General features: G+C 44.6%; 1 protein-coding gene across 3 annotated transcripts in view; it reads right to left on the reverse strand.

The window, feature by feature from the left end:
* MAPRE2 (microtubule associated protein RP/EB family member 2) overlaps positions 1-24,682 on the reverse strand; it is a 187,406-nt gene that overhangs the window by 19,864 nt on the left and 142,860 nt on the right. For all 3 annotated transcript variants that reach the window (XM_027526207.1, XM_027526206.1, XM_027526204.1), the window contains one exon: positions 24,440-24,653. In XM_027526207.1, the coding sequence (XP_027382008.1) occupies positions 24,440-24,653 (214 nt within the window). The remainder of the gene's footprint in view (positions 1-24,439; positions 24,654-24,682) is intronic.

Consider the following 24,682-nt stretch of genomic DNA (forward strand, 5'->3'; position numbering starts at 1 on the left):
AGTGGATTGCCACTTCTTTCTCCAGGGTACCTTCCCGACCCAGGGATGGAACCCTCGACTCTTACATCTTCTGCACTGGCAGGTGGGTTCTTTCCCACTCATGCCACCTGGGAAATCCCTCCCAGCACAGAAGTAGCACAAACACACTTAGGAAGACTGCATGTGATAAAATGAGAGAGTCCTGGACAACTTAACCCTTCTGAGCAGTTTTTCCCTCAAGTGACATGAGATTAATGCAGTTGTCCTTTCTTCCTCCAGAGAGATGAGAATAGCAGACACAAAGGGATTTTAACTTCTTTTTTTTTTTTTTTAAGAAGGAAAGGTTCTCTGATAAGCTCCAAGCATCATCATAATTGAATTTCTAATACCGATCTTATAACAAAGTAATCCCTTAGGAGAAATATCGATGAAAATGTCTATTTTTTCCTCTTTTAATACCCTAGTTTCAGCCATTAAAAGACTCTAGGAGCCATGACATCTCTGTAGCAATGGGCACTCTTGGTGCCCAAGTCCGGCTTCTAAATGTTATTCTGCAATAAAAGGGCTTCTTGAGATATGGCTGACTCCAGGGGTGGGCCTGGAACATCTTATGTCAAAGAGCAAGGATGTGCTCAAGAATTAAGGTCAAGGAGACAGGGGTCAGACTGAAGGGGCTCCCACCTAGCCACACTCAGACCATTTTGCAAACCAAAAAGAATAATGGCTATAATTGTATTAAAATGCACTGAATAAACAAAAATCTAGTCCACGATGAGGGGAGTAGAGAGGAAGGATCTAAAGATCTTTACAGAACACTGACAGCTAGGAAATTGCTAAAGAAATGCTATAGAAAGAAATCACCGTTTTGTAGTACACTTAACTGATCCAGGGAAGTTTCATCAACTGACTCTAAGACATTGAGAGGTTTTTGGAGAAGCAGATAGCAACACATGTCAAGTCGTTATCCCGTAAGTTGCTTATAATGGGAGAAAGATATGCCTTTACAACAGGGAAGCCTGGGGATTAAGACAGTAACCAAGTTATTCAGCAGCATCACTAATAATGACAGAAACTGGCAAAACTAAAAGACCACAGATGTCCGGCAAGACCTCATCTACCTGAAGCCCAGCTTAAAACAGGCTCTCCCTGTCTAGAACTTGACAGACATAGAAATGGGCTTCCGCAGCCAAAACAGAAGGCACAAGGTGTAAGCAATGAAGTTTACACACTTCACGGGTTTATAAATTCAGAGCCACTGCTGAGGCCCAACCACGCCCTCTTCCTCTGAACAGCTCAGTCTGGTGCAGGTCCTCCCACTGGCCCAATTCTTCACCGCAGTCCCCCCATCCCCTGGCTCTTGCAGGGCAAGAACTCATCACTCTCTGCTCTGTAAGCTCTGCACTTAGCACAATACTTGGCAGAACATGTATTTGGTGAAGGAACAACTGTTTAAACAAATACAGGAACAAGTAAATAAAACCTGGTTATATTTCCAACTTTACACTTTATTGGGACCAAGAGGTGAGAAAAAGGCAAGGGGTTATACAGGCAAGCTAACAGCAACAAGTTTCAACCAACCTCCTAATTACAAAGTAGCAAACAGGGAAGACTACAAAATTTCTGTCTGTCTGTCTTCAGGTGCCGGAAGTCATCAGCGAGAGGTGCCAAGTCATACACACCCTCAAGAGGCCTTGATGGCAACATACCTTTTAATATACCTGCCTGTTATAAAGGAGAAAAAAAAGAATTTTCTTCTAGAAATACACGGAAATGCCTAATATGCTGAAAATCAGAATGCTTAAATTAGGTATGACTGAAGAAGTTTGAGTATGCACACCTTTAGTTACCTGGAAACCTCACTTATGCACAAGACCCTCCCAAGTATAGATAGTGGATGGCCTGCTTTGTGATTCACCAAAGCTGCGAGGAGCCTTCATCTTTGTAGAAGCCCAGATAAAATACTCCTGGACAGTTTCCGTGTCCCACTGACCAGGTTCTCTAACTCCAGGCCAAGTCAACAGGGTAAGGAACACAGCACAGAGAACAGCAGGGAAGGCAGGGCGAGGATGTGTGGGCCTGGCAAAGAGCCTTCTCCAAGGGCGGCCACCAGCCAGTCTCGCTGGGGAAGCTGCTGTCGACAAATCAAGTCACTGCAGATATTTTCATGAGCTGTGTGTCGTATTTTAATATAAAGAAGGTCTAACAGAAAGTAGCTCAAAGACTGTCCATGACCAACCCCTTTTATTACTAGATACAGACTTACTAAGTGCCTACCATGAGCCCTGTTGCTTCCTGGATGTCTCAGTGGGTGGAGAATTCACCTGCAATTCAGAAGACATAGGAGACCCGGGTTCGATCCCTGGGTCGGGAAGATCCCTGGAGGAGGAAATGGCAACCCACTCCAGTGTTCCTGCCTGGAGAATCCCATGAACAGAGGAGCCTGGCGGGCTACAGTCCATGGGGTTGCAAAGAGTCAGACCCGACTGAGCGACTGAACACAAGAGTGATAAGCCCTGCCCTGGAGGTCCCTGCTCTAGAGGAGCTCATGATCGCACGGGAGTGATCATTTAAGAATGCTCACAGACAGAAAGACAAATAGTCTATGTCATCGCTGACACGTGGAATCTAAAAAGTAAAGCAAATGACTGTATAAATATATTAAAAAAAACCAAAAAACTGCCCAGGCATGGCCACTCTCGACATTCTCAGGTACAAGGCTGTGTTCTAGACATGACCACAGAGCGTGCTTGGGCGGCATTCCCTCTGCTGAAACTCCTCCCCCTTCTCCTTTGAGTGACTGAGTCTAACATCCTTCAGGTCTCAGCTTAAATGTGGCTGTGCAGGGAGGCGACAGGACCCAAACACCCTCCACACAGCACCCATCAACTGGAGTGGTATCGAGTGATTTATTTAATGACTGCTTCTCCTATTAGAAGGCTTCCCAGGTGGCGCTAGTGGTGAAGAATCCGCCTGCCAATGCAGGAGATCCTTGGGATGGGAAGATTCCCCTGGAATAGGAAGTGGTACCCCACTCTGGTATTCTTCCCTGGAAAATTTCATGGACAGAGTAGCCCAGTGGGCTACGGTCCATGGGGCTGCAAAGAGTCGGATATGACTCTAAGCGACTGAGCACTCCCATTAGACTTAAACTCCAACAAGGTAGGAGTTGTGTCTGCTTTGTGTTCTCAGGGCCAACCACAATGCCTGATCCGGAGGAGACACTTGATAGTTACACTTTTGTGACTCATGACAGAACTCCTGGGAGAGGCAGGTATCCAGGGCACAGGTCCCAAGGGAAGCTCGAGGATCTGATGGCAACTTCAAAATCACCGACAGCAAGAGCTGGCACTCTCTGAAGGAAACCAAACAAAACCCACCAGCCTCCCAGAGAGAGAATCTCTGACTGGGTTTCAAGGTCACCTTACATCATCACTTAGGCCCTTTAGAAATGGAATCAGGACAGCAGTTCACCTGGGTAAATTCAGTTGGTAAACAGTTAACTCTGAGTAGGGAGGAGCAAGGTGGTTTGTGCTGGGCTGTCCAAGTCTGCCTTGGACATGCCTCTCCTGAAGAGAACAGCCCTGCAGAAGGGGTTTCCCTAGAGGGCGACTGACCAGGTGTCCCTCAGCAGGTCAGCACCTGGGATGGGGCTGGTTGCAGGAGCTGAGTGAGATCCATCGGACACACGTTCTTCTACTCCACCTTACCCAGTCTCATGTAAATTTTAAAAGAAAAGCATGAAAGGAATAGAAGCCGGTTGCTTGTAAAACAAGGTTGTGTGTGCTTGCATGCTTAGTTGCTCAGTCGTGTCTGACTCTTTGCAACCCTATTAGACTGTAGCCGGCCAGGCTCCTCTGTCCATGGGATCTCCCAGCAAGGATATATTTTCGGGACATCACCAAATGCAGCTTGCAAAAAAAACCCTGAAGTGTCTGATAAGAAATTAAAGTAGAAGACGTCAGGGTAAGCCAGAGCCCCATGGAAGACCAAGTTATCAGGGAAGAAAAACTAAAAATAAGCAGAGGGAGCAGGCTGGGAAGGAAATGGGGTCATGGGAGATGCGGGCAGCTCACGGCAGAGGCCAGAGCGGCTGCCGTCACTGGCGCTGTCCCAGTTCCAGCTTCTTCCTGAGGAAACACATCCCTTGCTGCTGACAGAGTCCAACTCGACTGTGGTTCACAGGTCTTAGCACTCAAGTGCCAGCTGTGATTCACAGATCCTATAAACTGGCACCATGCATGCAGCCTGGAGGTCTCTGAGATGAGAAAGACAATGGCAGTGAGAGTCAGCCTTGGCATCCCCCTGCTGCTGAGCGGGGAGAGGACAGTGGAGAAGAGGGGCTTGGTCCACGCCCCACGCGCTATACGCGCTACACTGGGGATGGGAGCAAAGATTCTGCCTCCACAGGCAGGACAAAGCAAAGAAGGGAAAACAAATTCGAAAAATGTGAAAAGCTCAATTAAGTAATTAATACTGGAAATTTAAAATTAGAGGGGTTTTGAAATCTGATTTAAGTTGTTTGGAAAGAAACTGATAATAGAAATAAACGTCTGATGGATGAGGATACACCAGTTGACTGTACATTTTCTACCTTCCAGTCAGTAAAGCCAAAGACATGAAAGAACGGGAAGGACGTCGGGAAGATCTTAGTATCTTCAGAGGTTAAAAGTTTTTTTAGAAAACCACACAATTAAAGCTCATTTTCAAAAGAATGTAAACTGAGCTCTTTAAATCCTCGCAGGCTGCAATCTGATATGGACATACTGACCCCTCATGGCTACCACGTGATCAACACACACCAACAGACAGCAAAGGCTAAAATGCTAAAGTTTATAAAGATGAAAACCCAACCTTGTGTTCGCGGTGTCTAATGCTTTCATGGGTTACCTTTTTAGAATAGTAGTAGACGATATCCGGTGTTGTATCGTACTCATTAGACAGTTAAGAACGAGGTTTTTGTTTAAAGTCTTGCTACCTTCTATCGTCTTCTGGGGGTGTACCCAGCTTGTGGGGTGACAGATATTCTTTTCCTGGGCTGCAATAAGGATGCTACCAGAAAACTGTACTGCTATCACTAATATTAAACTTAACACTGATACAGTACTTTTATGTAAGCTAACCTTCATATTCCGTTTTTGTGAAGCGACCCAAGGATGTCCTTGATGGCATCCAATCATGGCTTGAGACACAGGGGTTCTCCAATGCTGCCTTCATGCTTCCTCAAATGCCCCCAAGCCCACTGCTGACTTCGCTTCTGTACCTTCCTGTGCCTCTCTGCTCAGTGATGCTCACGCGGAAAACATTTACATAATAGCTTTTAAAGAGAGTACAGCTACTTCGGCAAGAACACAGATGCAGATTTTTTTTTCTTGCAGCTATCAGACATTTCAATTTTTTTTGATAGTGAGGCTGCATTTGACGATGTCCTGAAAATATAATGAGCGGTAGCCCCTTCTTACAAGAATCATTTTTCCCTCAAGTTTTTCTCTCTCTCCCTAACTTCCCCCCTTCAAAGTAAAAAGGAGTTTCAGAAGTGGAGGAAACTAGACATAAATTCTGTACAAGTCCCTGTAATTCTCTGATTTGACCCACTGGATAGGGACATGATTTACAATGCTAGTCTTTGAGCAGTTGTATCTTAATTAATGCCTTCAGGAGTTGGGGGTATAAATATGATTCTAAGACATTTTAAACCATAGTTGTAAAAAACAAAGAGTGGCCTGATTCACTGTCTTAGTGAAGCCAGAGCATTGCTGTGTCTAAATGTCAGTAATTAGTAGCTTGCTTAACGTTTACAGAAAAATGTTCCACCATTTTAGGCCTATGAGGCCCAATGAATTCATAACTAAGAAGCAAATAAAAGCACTTTATCCTTCTTTATACTTGGCTTTTATTCTCTGTGGCTGGGGCTCTGGTGGAATTTAGAAATTCTTCTCACATAATCTGCCATATTCTTTCTACCAAAATCCTAAACAGAGGAGCTAAAAATATGACGTTAATACTGTTGACAAGAACCACAGAGACAGTAAAGAAACACACAGTCATTCAGGAAGCAACCACTCTCCTGGTTGTCCCCAACTTCTTCCCTACTTTGTGAGCACCGCCCAACACACACACACACACACATCCGCTTCCTTAATTAAAAAGCCCATGGAGGAGGGGTGGGGATGCAATGGGTGCAGGGAGTCAAAAGGTACAAGCTTCCAGTTATAAAATAAATAAGTCCCCGGGATGTAATGTACAGCATTAACTACAGTTATTAATACTACAGTTAATAATACTGTACTGCATATTTGAAAAATGAGAAGGGAATCAAACTGAAAAGTTCTCATCACAAGAGGAAAACAACTTGTAACTCTGTGCAGTGATGGCTGTTAGCTAGGCTACATTTCACAATATGTACATTTCACAATATACACAAACATTGAGTCATTAACGCTGTACATGTGAAACTAATAAAATGTTATATGTCAAATATGCCACAATAAAAACAAACCCAAACCCCACAGAACAACTCAAACATGACCTAAGCTATCTCGAACCTACACTGATTAATCGTTTGTGGATGAACCTGACATCACTTCCTTATCACCCGTTAACTTTGGCAAACAGGTGTTATTGTTTAATGAACCTGGCTAAAATAAATAATTGGGCCACTGCTGGGGGAGATGGTATGGGGTGGGACTGATTGAAAAGAGAGAATTCCCACAGGAAGAGGATCTCCCAGGGCACTAAAATGACACCAGAGCTGTCACACTGCAGAACGACAAGCTCCCGTGCAACCCTGACCGTCGCAAACACAAGATGTAACACTTTCCTTCGAAAATGCCTCTACACCTCCACTTTGTATGTTCTGTAATCTGCTCGGCCCTGAGGGTGGGAAAAAAAAAAAAGCACCTCAGTGGCCAATGTTTTGTCCAAATGGAACCTTAATAAGGGTTCTGGGGTGCCCTGATTCACGAGATCATTGACAGGTTGGTTCTTTTACTCTCCAGTGAGTAGTTCAGAGGCCTCACTGGCTTCTGTCCCACCAGGGCATCCAGTGGCAAAACTGGGCTTTTCCTTTTGGCCACTTTGGTGTCGGCTTCTGAAAGCTGGGTGGCTCCACCTCTAAGCAGCTTGGGGCGGGGTTCCACAGAGCTGAGCTTGAACCATGTCAGTCCTGCAGAAGGAAGACCTGCTAGGAACACCGTGTCCTTCCTCTTGCCCAGGGAGGTGGTGGTGAGGAGCAGGGACGGGGGCCCTACAGCCTTCAGAATAGCCCTGGCCCTGCTGCCAGCTCACTGGCAGGACTTTTGCTGCCACCTGGACTTCTTTCTGTCCTACACAGTCATTAGCAGTCCGTCCTTCCCAGAGCTGGGGAGAGTACCTGGGTTAAGCTGTGGAAAGTTCCTACCCAGGAGCCTGGCACGCAGTAAATCAGCACACCCTGTTATTATTATTACTCAGCAAATGAGGCCTGATTCAACTAATGACGAGAAAGCACACAGGCTTCCCACTTCTAGATGCCAGCAAGATAAAAACTAAACTGCTGACATGATAAGGAAATGAGACTCATTTTATCTAAAGGAAATCTTTATGAAAACGGGTTTAACCCATAACCCACCGGTGGGCTCCCAGGCCTAGGTTTCCCCATTCTGTACTCTGTCTTGAGAATCAGTAGACCAGAGCCCAAGTCTCTGTGCTCCTTCTGAAATCACCCCGATTCATGCATTCCTGTCACAAATATTTACTGAACCCTGACTACGTATCTGGCAAGCTACAGGCACTTGGGATAAAACAGGGAATGAAACACAAAGATGCCGGTCTGTGTGGAATTCACGTTCTAATGGGGGGAATTTGATAACAGACAATAATGTTAATAAATTAGTAAGTGACATGATAAACCACAAAGTAAACGCCATGGCAGAGGCAGGGCCAGGCAAGAGTAGGGAGTGCCGGGTGGGGCTGGGAGTGTGGCAGTTCTGAACAGAAACTTCAGAGAAGGCTTGAAGTTCAGGATTATCCATCGTGTAGTCCCCTCCAGTCTCAAGCCCTTGGTCAGACCCAGAGGACCTCCCTGAATCCTTCCAGAAGGACAGGGGTCACAACCTCAGCCCCCTGGGTGGCAGCCCAGTAGGGATGCCACGAGGTGGGATCCACCCTGGGCATGCATGGGGGCAGAGGGGGCTCACTCGGGCTCAAAGCCTCCCTCCTCACCAAAGCCGACGTGTTTGGAACAGCCCCTTGGTTCCAACTTCCAGGATCCCTGGAAGGGACATGCCACTTGCAGGAGTCACTCTGACTTCTTCAAAGCCCCAGTGGGAAAGAGCAAGCTGAGCAAAGACCCGAGACAGGCGAAGTTAGCCCTCCAGACAGCCAGGAACATTCCAGGAGGAGGAAAGACCCAGCCTCATCAGGAACGGAGGGAGTTGGGGATGCTGCAGGAGGAGGGAGCTCGAGAGGGACTGGAGGGCGGCCGCCTCGGACCTCAGAGGTTACTGGCAGGAGGCCGGCTTTTGTTCTGAGGGAGACCGGCAGCCATGGCAGGGTCCTGGGCGTGACGTGGGTTGCAGGCGGCTCTCTCCGCCTGCCAGGTGGACAACAGACTAGCGGGGCTGAGGGTGCAGAGGCCAGCTGGGCAGCTACTGCGGCCACCCCTGGTGTGAGTGGTGAGTGCCCAAGATGAGTGTGGCTTTGGGAAAGCGTTCACAACGTGACAGTTTAGAAAACCCTATGATACATCCCAAAGCACCAAACATCTGGCCATTGATCTCAACTTAGGTTTTGCGTTGTTCAGTTCAGTCGCTCAGTCGTGTCCAACTCTTTGCGACCCCATGGACTGCAGCACACCAGGCTTCCCTGTCCATCACCAACTCCCGGAGTTTACTCAAACGCATGCCCATTGAGTCAGTGATGCCATCCAACCATCCCATCCTCTGTCGTCCCCTTCTCCTCCCGCCTTCATCATTAACAACTAGAAGGTCTTCTGGGATCAACAGCATCTGCTACTGGCTCCAAGGGGAGGGCAGAAGGATGAGGCAGCGGTGACAAGAACCATGAGTCAGCCAGGGTCCTTCCCGGCCCGCTGCTTGGAGCCATCCCACAGTGTGCTAACCAGCTCTGCCCTGGGAGAACATGCCAGGGGACAATGCCGACAGCCCGGGCCCGAGCCCCAGTGCCCGAGGCCTTCCCGACCAGCAGTCACCGAGAGGGGCGAGTGGCCTGACTCAGCCGGGCATGTCCAGCCAGTGTGAGCATTCACAAACCGAGTTACTTCTGCCCTGGTTACTGTCCCTGCTGGAGAGGATGTACTTATTTTTAGCCATCATGTGATTCTCCAGTGTTTTCCAGGCTATGCTTGAGTCACTCTGGTTTCGGAGAAATTTTCAGAGCTGGGGGGTGGAAATGCAGGAACGCCTTTTCTTGAAACGGCTTACATAGTAAAGATTCTGACTTTACGTAGTTATTTGAGCATGGTATGTATTTCTTTTGATAAGCTGACTTTTCATATCCCTCACATCCTGGTAGAGAATTCAGTGTGCTTTGCAACGCATAAGGTGTCAAACAATTACTATCTTATTCTAACAAGTTCAAATTCTTGTTTTGAAATTGTTCTCAGAGCAATTTCTCTCTAGAAGTAGAGAAGCTCCCTTACCCCTGTGAAAATAACATGCACCAGCATTCCGATTATAATTGAGGGGAACACTCCCTTGCTTGTTTACTGCAGCAATAAGGAACACTGGTGGCTGAACGAGCCCAGCAACCCCAGTCAGCCCACTGAGAGTAGAGACACACGGGCATCACCATGACAACATCAGTGTCACATGCACTCCTGGCATACAGCCATCATTTAAGCCAGAAGCTTAGAGACTAAGATGGCCATTCTGGGGAACACAACTACTTATGTTCATCCTTTATGATGTTCAGTCAGAGACCTACTGGCTCCACTGACAAGACCAAGCATTTCAGGTTGTCTTGATGATGGTGGTTAAGTTCCCTGTGCTCCATTAACACTATCTTACTGGGCCTCTCTTGCAAAGACAGAAACAGGCTGAAGCCACAGAGCTGCAGGAGCTCCGGGAGGTGAGAACCAGAGCTGAGCCCCACTCTAATCACCTACTCTCCTCCATTCCAGTTGACTCCCACTCCAGGTTAATCCTAAAGGAAATCAAGCCTGAATTTTCATCGGAAGGGCTGAAGCTGAAGCTTCATTACTTTGGCCACCTGATGTGAAGAGCCAACTCATTGGAAAAGACCCTGATGTTGGGAAAGATTGAGGGCAAGAGGAGAAGGCGGTGACAGAGGATGAGATGGTTGGATGACATCACTGACTCGATGGACATGAGTTTGAGCAAACTCCTAAGGACAGTGAAGGACAGGGAAGCCTGGCAGGCTGCGGTCCATGGGGTCGCAAAGAGTTGGACGTGAATGAACAATGACAACAACCAGTTTTCTGCTTTTACCACCCAATGACCAAGCCAGAAACCTGTGCATCATTTATCCTTGGCTTCCCCTGTCCTTTACGTCTCATATCATATTACCATCAAGTTTTGTTGATTAAACCTCCTTAAAGTCTCTATAACCCACATGCCTGTGACTTCTGTTCAGGCCACCCTCCTCTCCTACATGGTTGGCTGCACCAGCTTCTTGGCTGTTGTACTTAAAACCTTTCAATGACTCCCCAGAATCCTCATAACAAATTGTAAACATCTGTGACTACAGAACTTCAGGCGACTGCCCCACTGTGTTCTTCACCTCCTGGGGTACCCACTCTCTCCGAGAGCACGGGTGGGACCTGTGGCTTGCTTCCAACCAACAGAATATGGGAAAGGTGATGGAATGTCACTCCCATCACATGGAATCCTATAGGATTCTCTCTCTGACTGGCAGGCACACTAGAGACTCGCCCTCCTGGCCTTGAAGAAGTCGACCTCTACCGCAAGCACCCATGTTGGAGAAGCCCATGGGGTAAGGAATCGCAGGTAGCCTATGGGAACTAGGAGTAGCTGCCAGCAAGGAACTGAAGCCTCAGTCCTGCAGCCTCAGGGAAGCTGCCAACAACACAAGGGAGTTTTCCCCGGTCGAGCCTATGATTAGACCACACCCCAGCAGATGCCTGGATTGCAGCCTGGTGAGAACCGAAGGCAGAGAACAAGACGAAGCTGTGCCTGGACTTTAGAGGCTGTGACACACTACATGAGTAGTTTTAGGCTGCTAAGTTGGTAGTAGTTCTGCAGCAACAGGACATGAATACTGCCTCTTCACACATGATACAAGGGCCCTGGCTCACCTGTGCAGCCAGCCTCACATCTCAATGTCTATATGGAACGACATGCACTTTACTGAATACTGCATGTTCTTTCTTTAAAAAAATTATTATTTATTTTTGGCTGTGCTGTGTCTTTGGTACTGGCTGTCCGTGGGCTTTCTCTAGTTGCAATGAGCGTGGGCTACTCTCTAGGTGCAGTGCTCCAGCTTCTCACTGCAGTGGCTTCTCTTGCTGGGAAGCTCTAGGGTGCACAGGCTCAGTAGTTGTGGCACAGGGGCTTTAGCTGCCCTGCAGCCTGAGGGATCTTCCTGGACCAGGGATCGAACTCACGTCCCCTGCACTAGCAGGCGGATTCTTAACCACTGAGCCAACAGGGAAGTCTGAGCATGCTCTCTTTTGACTGCAACATTCTATTCTGTTTGCAAGGCTCTTTTCCATACCCTTCACCTGGCTAACTCCTACTCATTCGCTAAGTCTTAGTCAAACCTCATGTCGTCCAAGAAGCTTTCCTAGAGTATGCTAGGTCAGCTCACGTGGTCTTCTTCCTAACACACCCTCACTGCACTTACCTCACTTTAACGCTGTTGTCTATTTAGTGCCAGACTTCCTCATAGGCTGTAACTTCCTGATTCCCTGTCTATTTCCAGAACCTCTCACAGTGCCTTAAATAGCTGTTGAAAGACTAAATAAGAATTCAAGTAAAGCTTTCACAAAAGGGCAAGGAAGCCAACAAAAAGAAACTGTTGTTTAAGAACTATTTTCTGAGCTCCTGTGTAGTGCACTATGCCATTTTCTGAGCTACGGCGTCAGGGGCTCCTCAAGTGATGGAGACGATTGGCGAAGACGTCCAAACAGCCTCGTGCTGGCGTAAATGTTGCATTCTCCTTGATCCACAGGGACACTGGAGTGATTCAGTTTAAATCAATTCAACAAATACTACGTGAGAACCTTCTATGTGTCAAGCAACGTGGAAACAATGATTGAACAAGACAGAACTGGTTGACAGTTTGGTTCACCCAATTCCAGGGGGATCAAGAGAATTCTTCAGGTCAAAACTGTCTTCAGTTCCCGCCCACCATACCAAAGGACAAAGAAAGGCACCAGTGAAGAAGAAAAATAGGCTCACTGGTGACTCGTGATAGTCTGCTCATGGAAACAAATAAATGCTAAGTCACTGCCTTTTGAGGTTTGACAAGCTTTCCTGTGAGGCTAAGCAGCAAAGCGCCAAGTTATTATACCTGAGGAGAGAAAAGGGATGATCCATCATGGAAACGCATGCAGGGAGCAGCTGTGTAAGAATGACCCAATGCTGGTGATGAAAGGACCCAGTACTGTTTAAAATGGGGCCAGGACAGACCTCCCTGGTGGTCCAGTGGTTAAGACTCTGCGCCTCCACTGCAGGGGGCATGGGTTTGATTCCTGGTCGGGGAACTAAGATCCCACATGCCGTGTTGCACAGCCGAAAAAAGAAGAGAGCCAGGATGATCTGCTTCCCGGATGAAGACAGGGCAACGGTGGAGGCCCTCACCTCCTCCTGCCAAGTCCCATGTAAGGGCACAGAGTGTGGCGTGCTGAAATTCGTGCTGGTTTTGTCCAAGGGGCTTACTCTTCACTTTGAAATGACCCAGATCATTTACTCAGAGAATGATCTGAATTGAAGGATTAAGAAATCAGAGATTAGTATTCCCATGAACCTAGGGCTCGATTTTCTGGACTTTATACACATTTCTGCTTTTGAGTTGATAGGAGGCCTGGAACAAGTAGCTGAATGTTTGTTTCCTGCATTTACAAACATATATAAAATATAGTGACTCTCACCCCAGAGCCTATTCCAAGGATAAATGCGAATGTTTTTGAACTTCTAAAAATTATAGCTGTTTAAAAACATAAACGCCATTCAAATAGAACGGCATGTGCTCTGTTTCAAGCCTTTACAACACTGGAGGGCCTTTTATTTCCTTCACTAACTATGCAATTTCAATTTGGTTTGTGAAATTTTACTGCAGTTCAGTTCGTGTGGGAAGAAGAGAAGAACATAAGACAAGACCATATCTGTGATATTTGAGTGCGCATGTGCTAGGTCACTTCAGTCATGTCCAGCTCTTTGTGATCCCATGGACCATAGCCTGCCAAGCTCCTCTATCCATGGGATTCTCCAGGCAAGAATATTGGATTGGGTTGCCATGCCCTCCTCCAGGGGATCTTCCTGACCCAGGGATCGAACTCGCATCTCTTACGTCTCTGACTTTGTCAGGCGGGTTCTTTACCACTAGCGCCACCTGGGAAGCCACTAAGAATACTGGCGTGGGCAGCCATTCCCTTCTCCAGGGGATCTTCCCAACCCAAGGACTGAACGGGGCAGCCATTCCCTCCTCCAGGGGATCTTCCCAACCCAAGGACTGAATGGGGCAGCCATTCCCTCCTCCAGGGGATCTTCCCAACCCAAGGACTGAACGCTGGTCTCCTACACTGCAGGCAGATCCTTTACCATCTGAGCCATCAGAGAAGGATATTTGAGAGGCAATATAACAACACAGTAGTTAAAAGAGCACTAGACTCTGGAACCACAGGGCTCCCAGTTTCCAGTGTGTGACGCTGACAAGTTATTGAACATCTCTGTGCCTCCGTTTCTTCGACTCTAAAATAGGGGTGGGATGGGGACTGTCTACCATTTAGGACTGCTGTGAAGCTCAACTGAGCTCAAACAGGTTAAATGTTTAGAACAATAGCGGGCATTCAGTATGTATTCAGTACTTACTCCCTCTATATCTGATGCGAAGAGCCAATTCATTGGGAAACACTCTGATGCGGGGAAAGATTGAAGGCAAGAGGAGGAGGGGGAGGCAGAGGGTGGGATGGTTAGACATCGTGTCTGACTCAATGGACCTCAATTTGAGCAAACTCCGAGAGATAGAGAAGGACAGGGAAGCCTGGTGCGCTGCAGTCCATGGGGTCACAAAGAGTCAGACTTAGTGACCGAACCACAACAGAATTTTACACGTTTTCCCTTTCCTTAACTTCCATTAAAAATGCATAGTAAATTTCAAAAACCTCAACCTGTGATACACTTTGATTCTAAGAAGCCAAAATAATTAAAACTTATAAACTGAATTAGTAGGTCAAAGGTGTCAAAGGTGCTGTCTCCTGAAACAAACACATTAGGATAGAAATGGAAGACGCACGTCTCTTCCCAGGAAGAAGCTCTGGTCTCTTCCCAGGAAGAAGCTCCGGCCTCTTCCACAGACACTGCCAGCAGAGTCTTCTCTGAGGCTCCTCAATTCTTCACAACTCTTGGTTTCCCTTTGTGCCCGATATTCCAAACTCGCAGATATTCAGTATCCTGCAGGGCAGAGTGCTGCTCATATTTTACACTGTGGTTTTATGATGGTTACAGATAGAGGAACACAGTTTTAACTATACTTTGAGGAGAAAAGTATCCTGACATCTAGCTTATATATTTCACATATGACAGATGTGTAACTGGAGGAGCAAAGCCACCATTACCCCCACTCTCCTTCCAAGGAGTAGGGAATGTCCTCTAAGAATCTAGGTTATTGGACCACTATAATCCACACCCCTCCCCCCCATTTTCTCCAGGCCTAAATGTAGGTAAAGGAGCAGCCATTGGTGTGCATCTTAGGGGATGATTCCTCAGTACAAACAGGCCAAGGGCGTGCCACGCTGATGGAGGGCAGGGATTGAGTGAAAGATACATTGTTCATATGATAAGGAGAAGTGCTAAAGTGAAGTGAAGTCGGTTCAGTCGCGTCCAACTCTCAGCAACCCCATGGACTGCAACCCACCAGGCTCTGCCGTCCCTGGGATACTCCAGGCAAGAATACTGGAGTGGGTTGCCATTTCCTTCTCCAATGCATGAAAGTGAAAAGTGAAAGAAGTCGCTCAGTCGTGTCCGACCCTTAGCGACCCCGTGGACTGCAGCCTACCAGGCTCCTCCGTCCATGGGATTTTCCAGGCAAGAGTACTGGAGTGGGGTGCCATTGAACACCCATTTAAAAAGGAGTCTTGCTAATTATGAGACTGGTAAGAAAAATGCATTTCTTCCTTGTTATGAGTTGATATTGCATGATGTTTTAACATTAAAATATGATCCTTGAAGTAGGTATGTGGCTAACAGAGTATGTGGTTAGTGACTGGGGACTGCGGGACAGCAGTACCAGGCAGATAAGTTGTAAGAATAAACAAGCACGACTCCTTTTGAGGGAGAGACTACGAAGGGACAAGAAAGGTGACGCTGCCTGTGCTCATCCTAATGCGGTTCTCGGGAGTAAACGTCATCATGGGCTGTTTTAGTCTAAAGAGAAGATATGAAAAACATGCATTTCTTGGAGTGAATGATGACTTTGGGGTTGAGACCAACATTTGTATTTAAAGAGTGGAATTTCTCAAAAGGTAAACGAAGCCTTACATCGTGGCAATAATAAGGACAAAGGTCTTGTATAAAGGTACAGCCCTGAGGTCAAGGTTAGAACTCCTGAGTGGAATTTAGCTTCTTGAGTACTTTTTACTTGGACTCTTGAACTAAAGCCTGTTAAATAAGAAACATCAACGCTCACCAGAGCAATAAAACAAAATGCAGAGTCTCCATGACATAACATCACAATGTCTAGGATACAATCCAAAATTACTCACCATATGAAGAGTCAAGAAATGGTGGATATAGCAGACAAGAACTTTAAAGCAGCCATCATGACCATTTCCATCAAGTAAAGTATGCTTATAATAAATGAAAGATAGGCACTCTCAACAGGGAAATTAAAAAAAAATTAAAACTGAAAGAAATAGTTGAAATATAAAAAATGCTCAGCAGTAAATGGAGATGACAGAGAAAGAAGAGGGTCAACCTGAAGATACATTAATAGAAACCATCTAAAGAATAGAGAGAATACTGGGAAAAACGAACAGAGCCTCAGGGACCTGAGGGATAATATCTAAAGCTCTAATATATGGAAAAATGAAGTTCCAGAAATATAGGTTACAGAGAATGAAGCTGAAAAAATACTTAAAAAAAATGCTGAAAATCTCCCCAATATGGTAAAAGACATTCACTTGGAGACTTAAAAAGTTTAATGAACTCCAAAATAAGATAAATTCAAAAGAGAACTTTGATTAAATCAGGCACATCACAGTCACACTACTGAAACCCACAGAGAAAGAAATCTTAACTGCATCCAGAGAAAACAGCCTATCCACTACAAGGGAAGGTGATTAGTGTGAGCACGCATTTCTGGCCACAGAAAGTGGAAAGACATCTTTAATGGGAGAGCGTGCGCAGTCACTACAGTCGTGTCCGACTCTTTGCGACCCAATAAACCAAAACCTTCCAGGCTCCTCTGTCCATGGGATTCTCCAGGCAAGACTACTGGAGTGGGCTGCCATTTCCTGCTCCAGGGGGTCTTCCCCACCCAGGGACTGAACCCACATCTCCTGCATTGCAGGCAGATTCCTACTGAGCCACCGAGGAAGCCCTAACGGGAGACAGGGAAGAATACAAGAGCCGTTTGAATTCTTTATCTAGGAAATATCCTTCAAGAATGAGGGTGAAATAAAGGCATTCACAGAAAAAGGAAAACGAAAAGAATCTGCTGTCATTGCACCTGCTTTACAAGAGATAACTTCTTTTTCTCTTTTAAAGTTATTGGGTCTGAAGAGAAATGAAATTAGTAAGGAACTCAGATGCTCAGGAATGAATGAAGAACACTGGAAATAGTAAAAATATGAAAAATAAATTTTTCTCTTAATGTCTTTAAAATTCATATGACTATTTAAAGCAGCACTGCCTAATAGAAATATAATAGGAGCCATGTAAATAAACTGCTTCTAGTAGCCACATTAAAAAAATCTTGAAATTTTTTATACATGTCAAATATATACAATATATGCAAATTATCATTTCTACATGTAATAAATATAAAAATTATTAAGCTAGTTTTATATTTTTCCCATATCAAGTCTTCTAAATTCAGCATGCATTTTATACATACAGCACATTTCAATGCGGAGTAAGCACACTGCAAGTGCTCAAAAGCCACCATATAATACAGCACTGATTTAAAACAAAAGTTATAACATTGTCTTGTGGCATTTATAATGTATATATGTTTATAGTATAATACGTATGATAGGCAAAGCAAAGAACACTGGAGGGAAAGGTCATCAGGGTTCCATTTTACATGAAATGGTATAAAGCACACTGTGAAAAGGCAAGAATATAATATGTATGGTAATCCTTAAAGCAACTGCTGAAAAAAAAATTAATGCAAAGAGATACTGTTAAAAAGGCAATAGATAAAATAAGGTGAAATATTAAAAAATTTTTTTTTACTTCAGAAGACAACAGAGAAAGAGAAATATAAAAAAACAGAGGGGACAAGCAGAAAACAAATGATAATATGGTAGCTCTAACTCTAGCCAAATCAATAAGTAAATTAACAATGAACTGGACACTCCAATGTCCACAGACTACCAGAATGAATAGAAAATGCAAGACCCAATTACCTGCTGCTTATAAGAAACATACTTTAAATATCAAGCCAAAGACAGGTGGAAATTTCCCTATATGAAGAAAGATACACCATGCAAACAGTAAGCATAAGAAAGTTGGAGTGGCTCCATTAATATCAGATAAAATAGACTCTAAGACAGAGATACCTTTTACCAAAGCTAAAGAGGGGCACCTCATAAAATAGAAAGGTCAATTCATCAGGATGACTCAACAATCAGAAATTTCTATGAACCTAAACACAGGAAACAAAAATTACTAGAATTAAAGAGCTGCTGCTGTTTAGTAGCTAAGTTGTGTCTGACTGTGAACCTATGGGCTATAGCCCTCCAGGCTCCTCTGTCTATGGGATTTCCCAGGCAAGAACACTGGAGTAGCTTTCCATTTCCTCTTTCAGGGGATCTTCCAATCCAGGGATTGAACCTGCGTCTCCTGCGTTGGTAGCTGAATTCTTTACCACTGAGCCACCTGGGAAGCCCAGAATTAAAAGGACACATCGATAATTCCATAATTAATGTTAATGCTCTCTGCAGCAACTGTTAGAACTTGATAACTACTAAAAAGAAAAAGCAGTAAAAACATAGATGATCTGAATAACACCGTCTACTACCTTGATATTGATATTTCTAAAACACCATGCAACCAACAACTGCAGAATGCATATTTTTTTCAAGTGACAATGACCAAGACAGACCACATTCTGGCCCAGAAAATCAAGATCAGAACAAGGATTTTAAAAAACCACTGTAAACTGCTACATTTCACTGTTCCTCCTAAAAGACATAAAACAAATTAAACTTTGTGGGAAAGTAAAAGCAACTCTTTTTTACCCAGTGGTGATCGGTGATGCTTACTTAGATTACAGGTACTCAAAAAATATGCAAACACTGGTAAATAAACACAATCACTTTGTCAAGGTTGTATCAACGGCCTTCAAAAACCCCAAATTAAAGATAATTGAGAGTGAGAGTATTCATATACTCAATACAGTTTCTGAAAAATGCTGTTTGGATTTATTTAAATCTCCATTTAGGAATTTAATTATGATCATTCAAATGCTTTATTCTATTCTATGTCTTAGGTTGCTTCCTTTTTGAAATCATTTTCTAGTATTTCTGTTTAATCTTATTTTGAGGCCGGAATGCTAAAGTCCCTAAGGAAAAGAGAAAGCTCAGAATCAATTTCCATAGCAACTCTAAATCCACCACACTATATTTGTATATGGGAGTTTGATTTAAGTACATTAATATATGTGGATTTGCAACATGTCTAAGCTGTGGTTGCTATAGGAACCACAACTTCAAATTTCCTTTTAAGTTTAGTAAGTGCTCAGACATAAGAACTGATCCCCCTGACAGATATCTCAAGTTGCAGATATGGCTGGCAGCAATAAATTTATAAACATGACTCACGATGATATATGTACTTAACAGATATCTGTCATTATGAAAATGTGCATTTTAATACATGTTCCTAGTTGGTAGATCAAAAGCAATTCAAGATGCAATTTCTCAGGATGGAGATAGAATAAGACTTTGCCAGGCAGCCATTCATCCTTAGCAAAAGCCTGTGCCATGCTGAAGCTTTCTACAGCCCAGCTAAGTCACCCACACACACACACATCAACAAGCTCTATAGCTTCTCTGAATCCACAGAATATCCTGTTGTCTGTACTGAAATGGCAAAAAATCTGGCACATTCTCACAGAGACAGAACGCATCGAGCATCTATAGTGCATTTATTTTGTACACAAGCAAATCACCTATGGTGCGTGGCTGTATAAGTACTCTGTATGATGTAAAAACACAATTTTTTTCTTCCCATGTAGACAGTCCTTTCTTAATTATCAATGTGGACAATCCATCCCATGATCACTTTTCCCAATTCTAACATGGCCTCTTTGCCACAAGGCACACTGGCTCCCGCATACTACTCTTCATGTATGATAGCCAGGACCTGCACGTTAGCTTTAATATTAGCTTACTGAAGTAGAGTGAGATAAAGCCACTGCAAAATGGACTAAATATTTCAAAGCCAAAGTGAAAAAAAAAAAAAAAAGACCATCTCCTATTTTCAATTATACCAGACGTTGCTTGTTTTCACTAATGCAGATAATTAAGAAATGACCAAGGCTTAGAGGTGGACGCAAATGACTTCTGAGTGTTACTAACCTGGCATCACTCTGAAATAACTGATGTACGTAGGTGAACTTCCCAGACAGCTGGGGGCCCTCACCTCATCAAGCAGTTTAATTTGTCTTCACTTTTTTTTTTTCTTTCTGGCCATGCACCACAGCTTGTGGGATCTCAGCTCTCTGACCAGGGACTGAACACGGGCCATGGTATTCAAAGCCCAGAATCCCAACCACTAGGCCACCAGGGCTTGTCTTACATTTTGAATGGACAAAATCAGACTTGCGTGCGAGGATGGCTTTGAATGGTTTTAGAAGAGGCAGAGAGGCCAGTTTAGAGATTGTAAAACAGTTTATGGGAGAGATGATTATCAAGAGAAAATTAAATCTTAAGAATTAGAAGGGAACTCTGAGGGCTGGTATTGTGTGGATCCTGAGGACGACAGACACATGGCACTCTGTGATTCAGCAATAAATATCTCAGGCTGCTGGACCACTGATAACATTTGGGGTTTTTCTGTCTTTTCTTTTACTGATACTCATACTTTCTATAGCTATCACTGTACCCCCTGCCCTACTTAGGTACATGCTGAGAAACGATACCCCCATGTTTGTTATAATTCTATCCAAATTAAGAAAGAGCAAATAAAGTGGATCAAGAAACACACATTTCCAGTCATAAAGTAAATAAGGCATGAGGTTATAAAACACAGCATAAGGAATATAGTCATGAATATTGTATTAACTTTGTACGGTTCAGATGGTAATTAGAATCACTGTAGTGATCACTTTGCAATGTATACAAATGACAAAATGTCTCTATATTATACACCTGAAACTAATATAGTCTTGTATGTCAATTAAAAAAAAACAAAAATCAAATAAATGTAAAAGAAAGAGCAAATAAGCTCTGGATAAGTATTCTAGGAACTCTTTCTGAAGTATATGAATTTGATAGTGCAGATTCTATACCTATTCTGACTTTTAGAATATTCTGGCTTACATTTTCTTGGCTGCTTTACCAAGAGTTGGATACATGACCCCTAAGGGAAAAAAATGCACTCTCACTGTATTTATAGGAGTCTTTCTCCTATGATAGCTTTTAAAACCGTATTCTACCTGTCATGGTGATGTATACATGTGACGCATACCTGAGCTATCATTTTTTCAGTGTAGTTTTACTACCCTACCGTGTCCAAGAGTCAGGACATGGTTCATAGAAAAGGGGACGGCTGGTCTGACTCCTGGAAATATCCTTTGTCTTTGATTAGGACCAGTGAGGTAAACGCGGTCAAGGCATCAGGAGCACAAGCCTGAGGAATACTGCCTTCCCGAACACGAGAAACCAAATTCATCATTTGTTTCCCGAGCTTTGTTACCTGAGAAGTTAAGCTCTGGAAACAGTATTATTTCTCTTCCAGGCTCATGGACATTCTTTCTATCAAAATGGCACAAGGTTCTCTGTGGCTTTTGTGAAAGACAGATGAGGGAGATCCTGGAAAGCAAGGCCAAGGCAGCACAAGGACAGTTCTTTTGTGTGTGTGTGGGGGGGGGGGGAGCGGGGGGGCGGTTGGTGCCAGTTTAAGGACACGTTATGGTCGCAGAAGAAAAATGTTTTGAGGCCTGTCCAGGTCTACTGCTGAAAACTTGAAAAAGTGGCAGCTGCGATTCAAGATGAACTGGGACATCATTAGCAGTTACAGAAAAAGAGCCGGAGGCCAGCGCTACCAGCCAATCTTGGTTTTCACACCTCCTTGTCCCCCCACCCCCACCTGCCTGTATCGCCCCGGCTCCGGAGGAGGCACAGCACTCCCCTTCTCGATTCTGGTCCAAGAAGAGTGACAGCCTCTGATCAAAGCTGAAGGCCAATTTAAACCGCCGTACGTTTTGGTTTCCCAGTTTCCCTGTGGCTTCATTTTTACCCAACCTCTTCCAGCACCTCTGTCCCCCCAAAAGGAAAACACATTCCCTTTCCTCTCCAAACCTCTTTTGATGGCCCTGACCCCATTTTTCTCCCTGCAGCCTCAGGGTCACGCTCCACCAGTTTCCCCTCTTGAGTCCTGCTACAGTCCTTCTCAGAGAATCTTTCTCCCATCTTACAAACCGGCTCCTAGTGTCTTGTCCGAAAAGCAAACAAAATCAAATCCAGGACAATACCATTGTTCCCCCCAAGTCTAACTTTCTAAAGCATCTGTCAGCTCTTCCCCATCAAAATGGGGAAACATACCATCAAAATGTTTTTATTTTCCTCCACCTTTTTCCTGACCTTTCGGTGAAGGCAGAATCTCCTCCCCCACATCACTTTCACAGCTGTGTGTAACACCCTTGTTAAGCCAGTGCCATCGAGGTGGATGGATTCAGCATTTCAACAGATCAGTTTTGCTCAAGGACAATTACTCACCTCCCAGGAGCCAGATTTCCTCCGCCTGTTTCCAGGCTTCATCCTACTTGAGCTCTCCACAATTAATACTTGGTGCTTCTGCTGGACCCTCTTGCTAGAAACGTCCTACTCTGCTACTGAGCTGTTTTTCCCCCCAATGTTCCTCCTTTTCTCAGTTTAGCAAGGGTTTTCTTCTTGCCCTTAAGTGTATGTGTTCCCAAAGATCTGTGCTTTGTTTATTTATTTACAGCTGCGTTGGGTCTTTGCTGGTGCGGTGAGCAAGGGTTACTCTTCGTTGTGATGCTCGGGTTTCCCATTGCGCGCTCAGACGGTAAAGCGTCTGCCTACAATGCGGGAGACCCGGCTTTGATCCCTGGGTCAGGAAGATCCTCTGGAGAAGGAAATGGCAACCCACTCCAGTATTCTTGCCTGGAAAATCCCATGGATGGAGGAGCGTGATAGGCTACAGCCTACAGTCCATGGGGTCGAAAAGAGTCGGACACGACTGAGCGATTTCACTTTCACTATTCTCTTGCTGCAGAGCCAGGCTCTGGGCACATGGGCTCTAGCTGTGGAGCACAGGCTTAGGTGCTTGGAGGCATGTGGGATCTTCCTGGACTAGGGATTGAATCCATGTCTCCTGCCCTGGCAGGTGGATTCTTAACCACTGGACCACCAGGGAAGTCTCTTGTCTTTTTTTTTTTTTAAGCTTATTTAATTCTATGGCTTCAAAGTTGGGATTTTTATGCTGTCTGAGTTTCCTTCCTCCAATTCCTTTAACCCATTCCTGGACCCATCACTCCACTAAGAGACCCCCAAGTTGAAACATCCAACGGACCCTCCCAGTCCTCAGTGTACTGGACTCCTCAACAGGTTTAGACACTGATAACTGTTCTGCTCCCCTGACACATTATTCCCTCATTTCTTTCCATCTTTCTGGCATCTTCCCTGCTCCCAGGTGAGTCCCTCCTTTGCTACCCAAACATTAAATGTTCAAGTTCCTCGGGCACTCCCCCTTTCTTACTCAGGACTAACTTCCAGCCTCAATTACCTGGATGTGGGAGACTCACCAAATGTTTATCTCTAGCTGACACTTCCTTGAGTTCCAGATACCTGTACTCATTGTTTACTACTGCACGCACGCGTGCTCAGTTAAGTTGTGTCAAAATCTTTGTGACGTCATGGACTACAGCCCGCCAGGTTCCTCTGTCCATGGGATTTTCCAGGCAAGAATATTTTCCAGGCAAGAAAGCGGGTTGCCGTTTTCTTCTCTAAGAGATCTTCCCGACCCAGGGGTTGAACCTGTGTCTCCTGAATTGGCAGGCAGATTCTTTACCACTGGGCCATCTGGGAAGTCTTATTATAACCATTTTTAATCATTCTGATTAGAGATTGGGCATAAATAAGGAATGTGTATTCTGATAATATGAAGGTTACTGAATTAACAAGTGTAAATGCTGGTTTTCAAATGGAAACACATGGTTTCTGAGGATTTCATTGTTTAACTGTCCAGTACCACAGCTGGTGTTTATAATAATGACCCTCATTTAACAGGAACACATTCTGCTTGGTAAAGTCTGATTTTTTTTAGGAAAGAATGTTTGTAACATATCTTGCAAAGATTTTTCTCTAGAAAAGTTAAAACATTTTTTAAAGTTCCAGGTATTTATCATTAGTGACTTTACTTTTGGACAAAGTTGGCTAAGTGAGGTCTTGCTGAACGTGGTCCCATAAAAACTGGCACTGCCCACACAGGAGACAGGATGGATTTTTCATGAATTTCCTCTGAAGGATTACAGAATATGATCCATATTTAAAAGTATTAACAAGTTCATATTCTAGATCTACTGGCTGCAATTAAACAATAAAAATATGTTGAAATCTAATCACATTACTTGAAATTTCTCAAAAAACGAAAAAGGAAAATGCAATCTATCCCTGAAGTTGTACAGCTTCAGTGACACCCAGTGAACTGTTCTGCCTTTTTAATAGTTTAAATCCTGATTGTTAGACTTATTACTAGGAAGATAAATGTGGTCAAACAGATAACAATAAACATCATCCAGAGGTGTGAAAATACTGACTACTGGGAAGAACCAAGCAAACACAGGATAGCACGGGGGGGCCGGAGGCATTTCCCAACACGAAAGTGACTCCAGAACGACACTGCTCCAGTACCTGCTGTGGGGGAGTTGGCATGGTGGGACTTCTTGGGCAGGTTGAAGATCTGTTCGCCCGGGTCGGGAGGAGGGATTGCGTCTTGCCCTTGTCGTGCCTCTACGGGGTCATACTCCTTCCCATCGTAGTTAGCATCGTAGAACTTCTTAAACCACTGGATAAAATCCAGGTTGTCCTGGAAACGCCCTTTCACCAGCTTCTCCACGGGAATTACCTGCAGTATAAAAGCACCGGGTGAGTCAC

This window comes from Bos indicus x Bos taurus, chromosome 24 (assembly GCF_003369695.1).
Source record: "Bos indicus x Bos taurus breed Angus x Brahman F1 hybrid chromosome 24, Bos_hybrid_MaternalHap_v2.0, whole genome shotgun sequence".
NCBI lineage: Eukaryota > Metazoa > Chordata > Mammalia > Artiodactyla > Bovidae > Bos > Bos indicus x Bos taurus.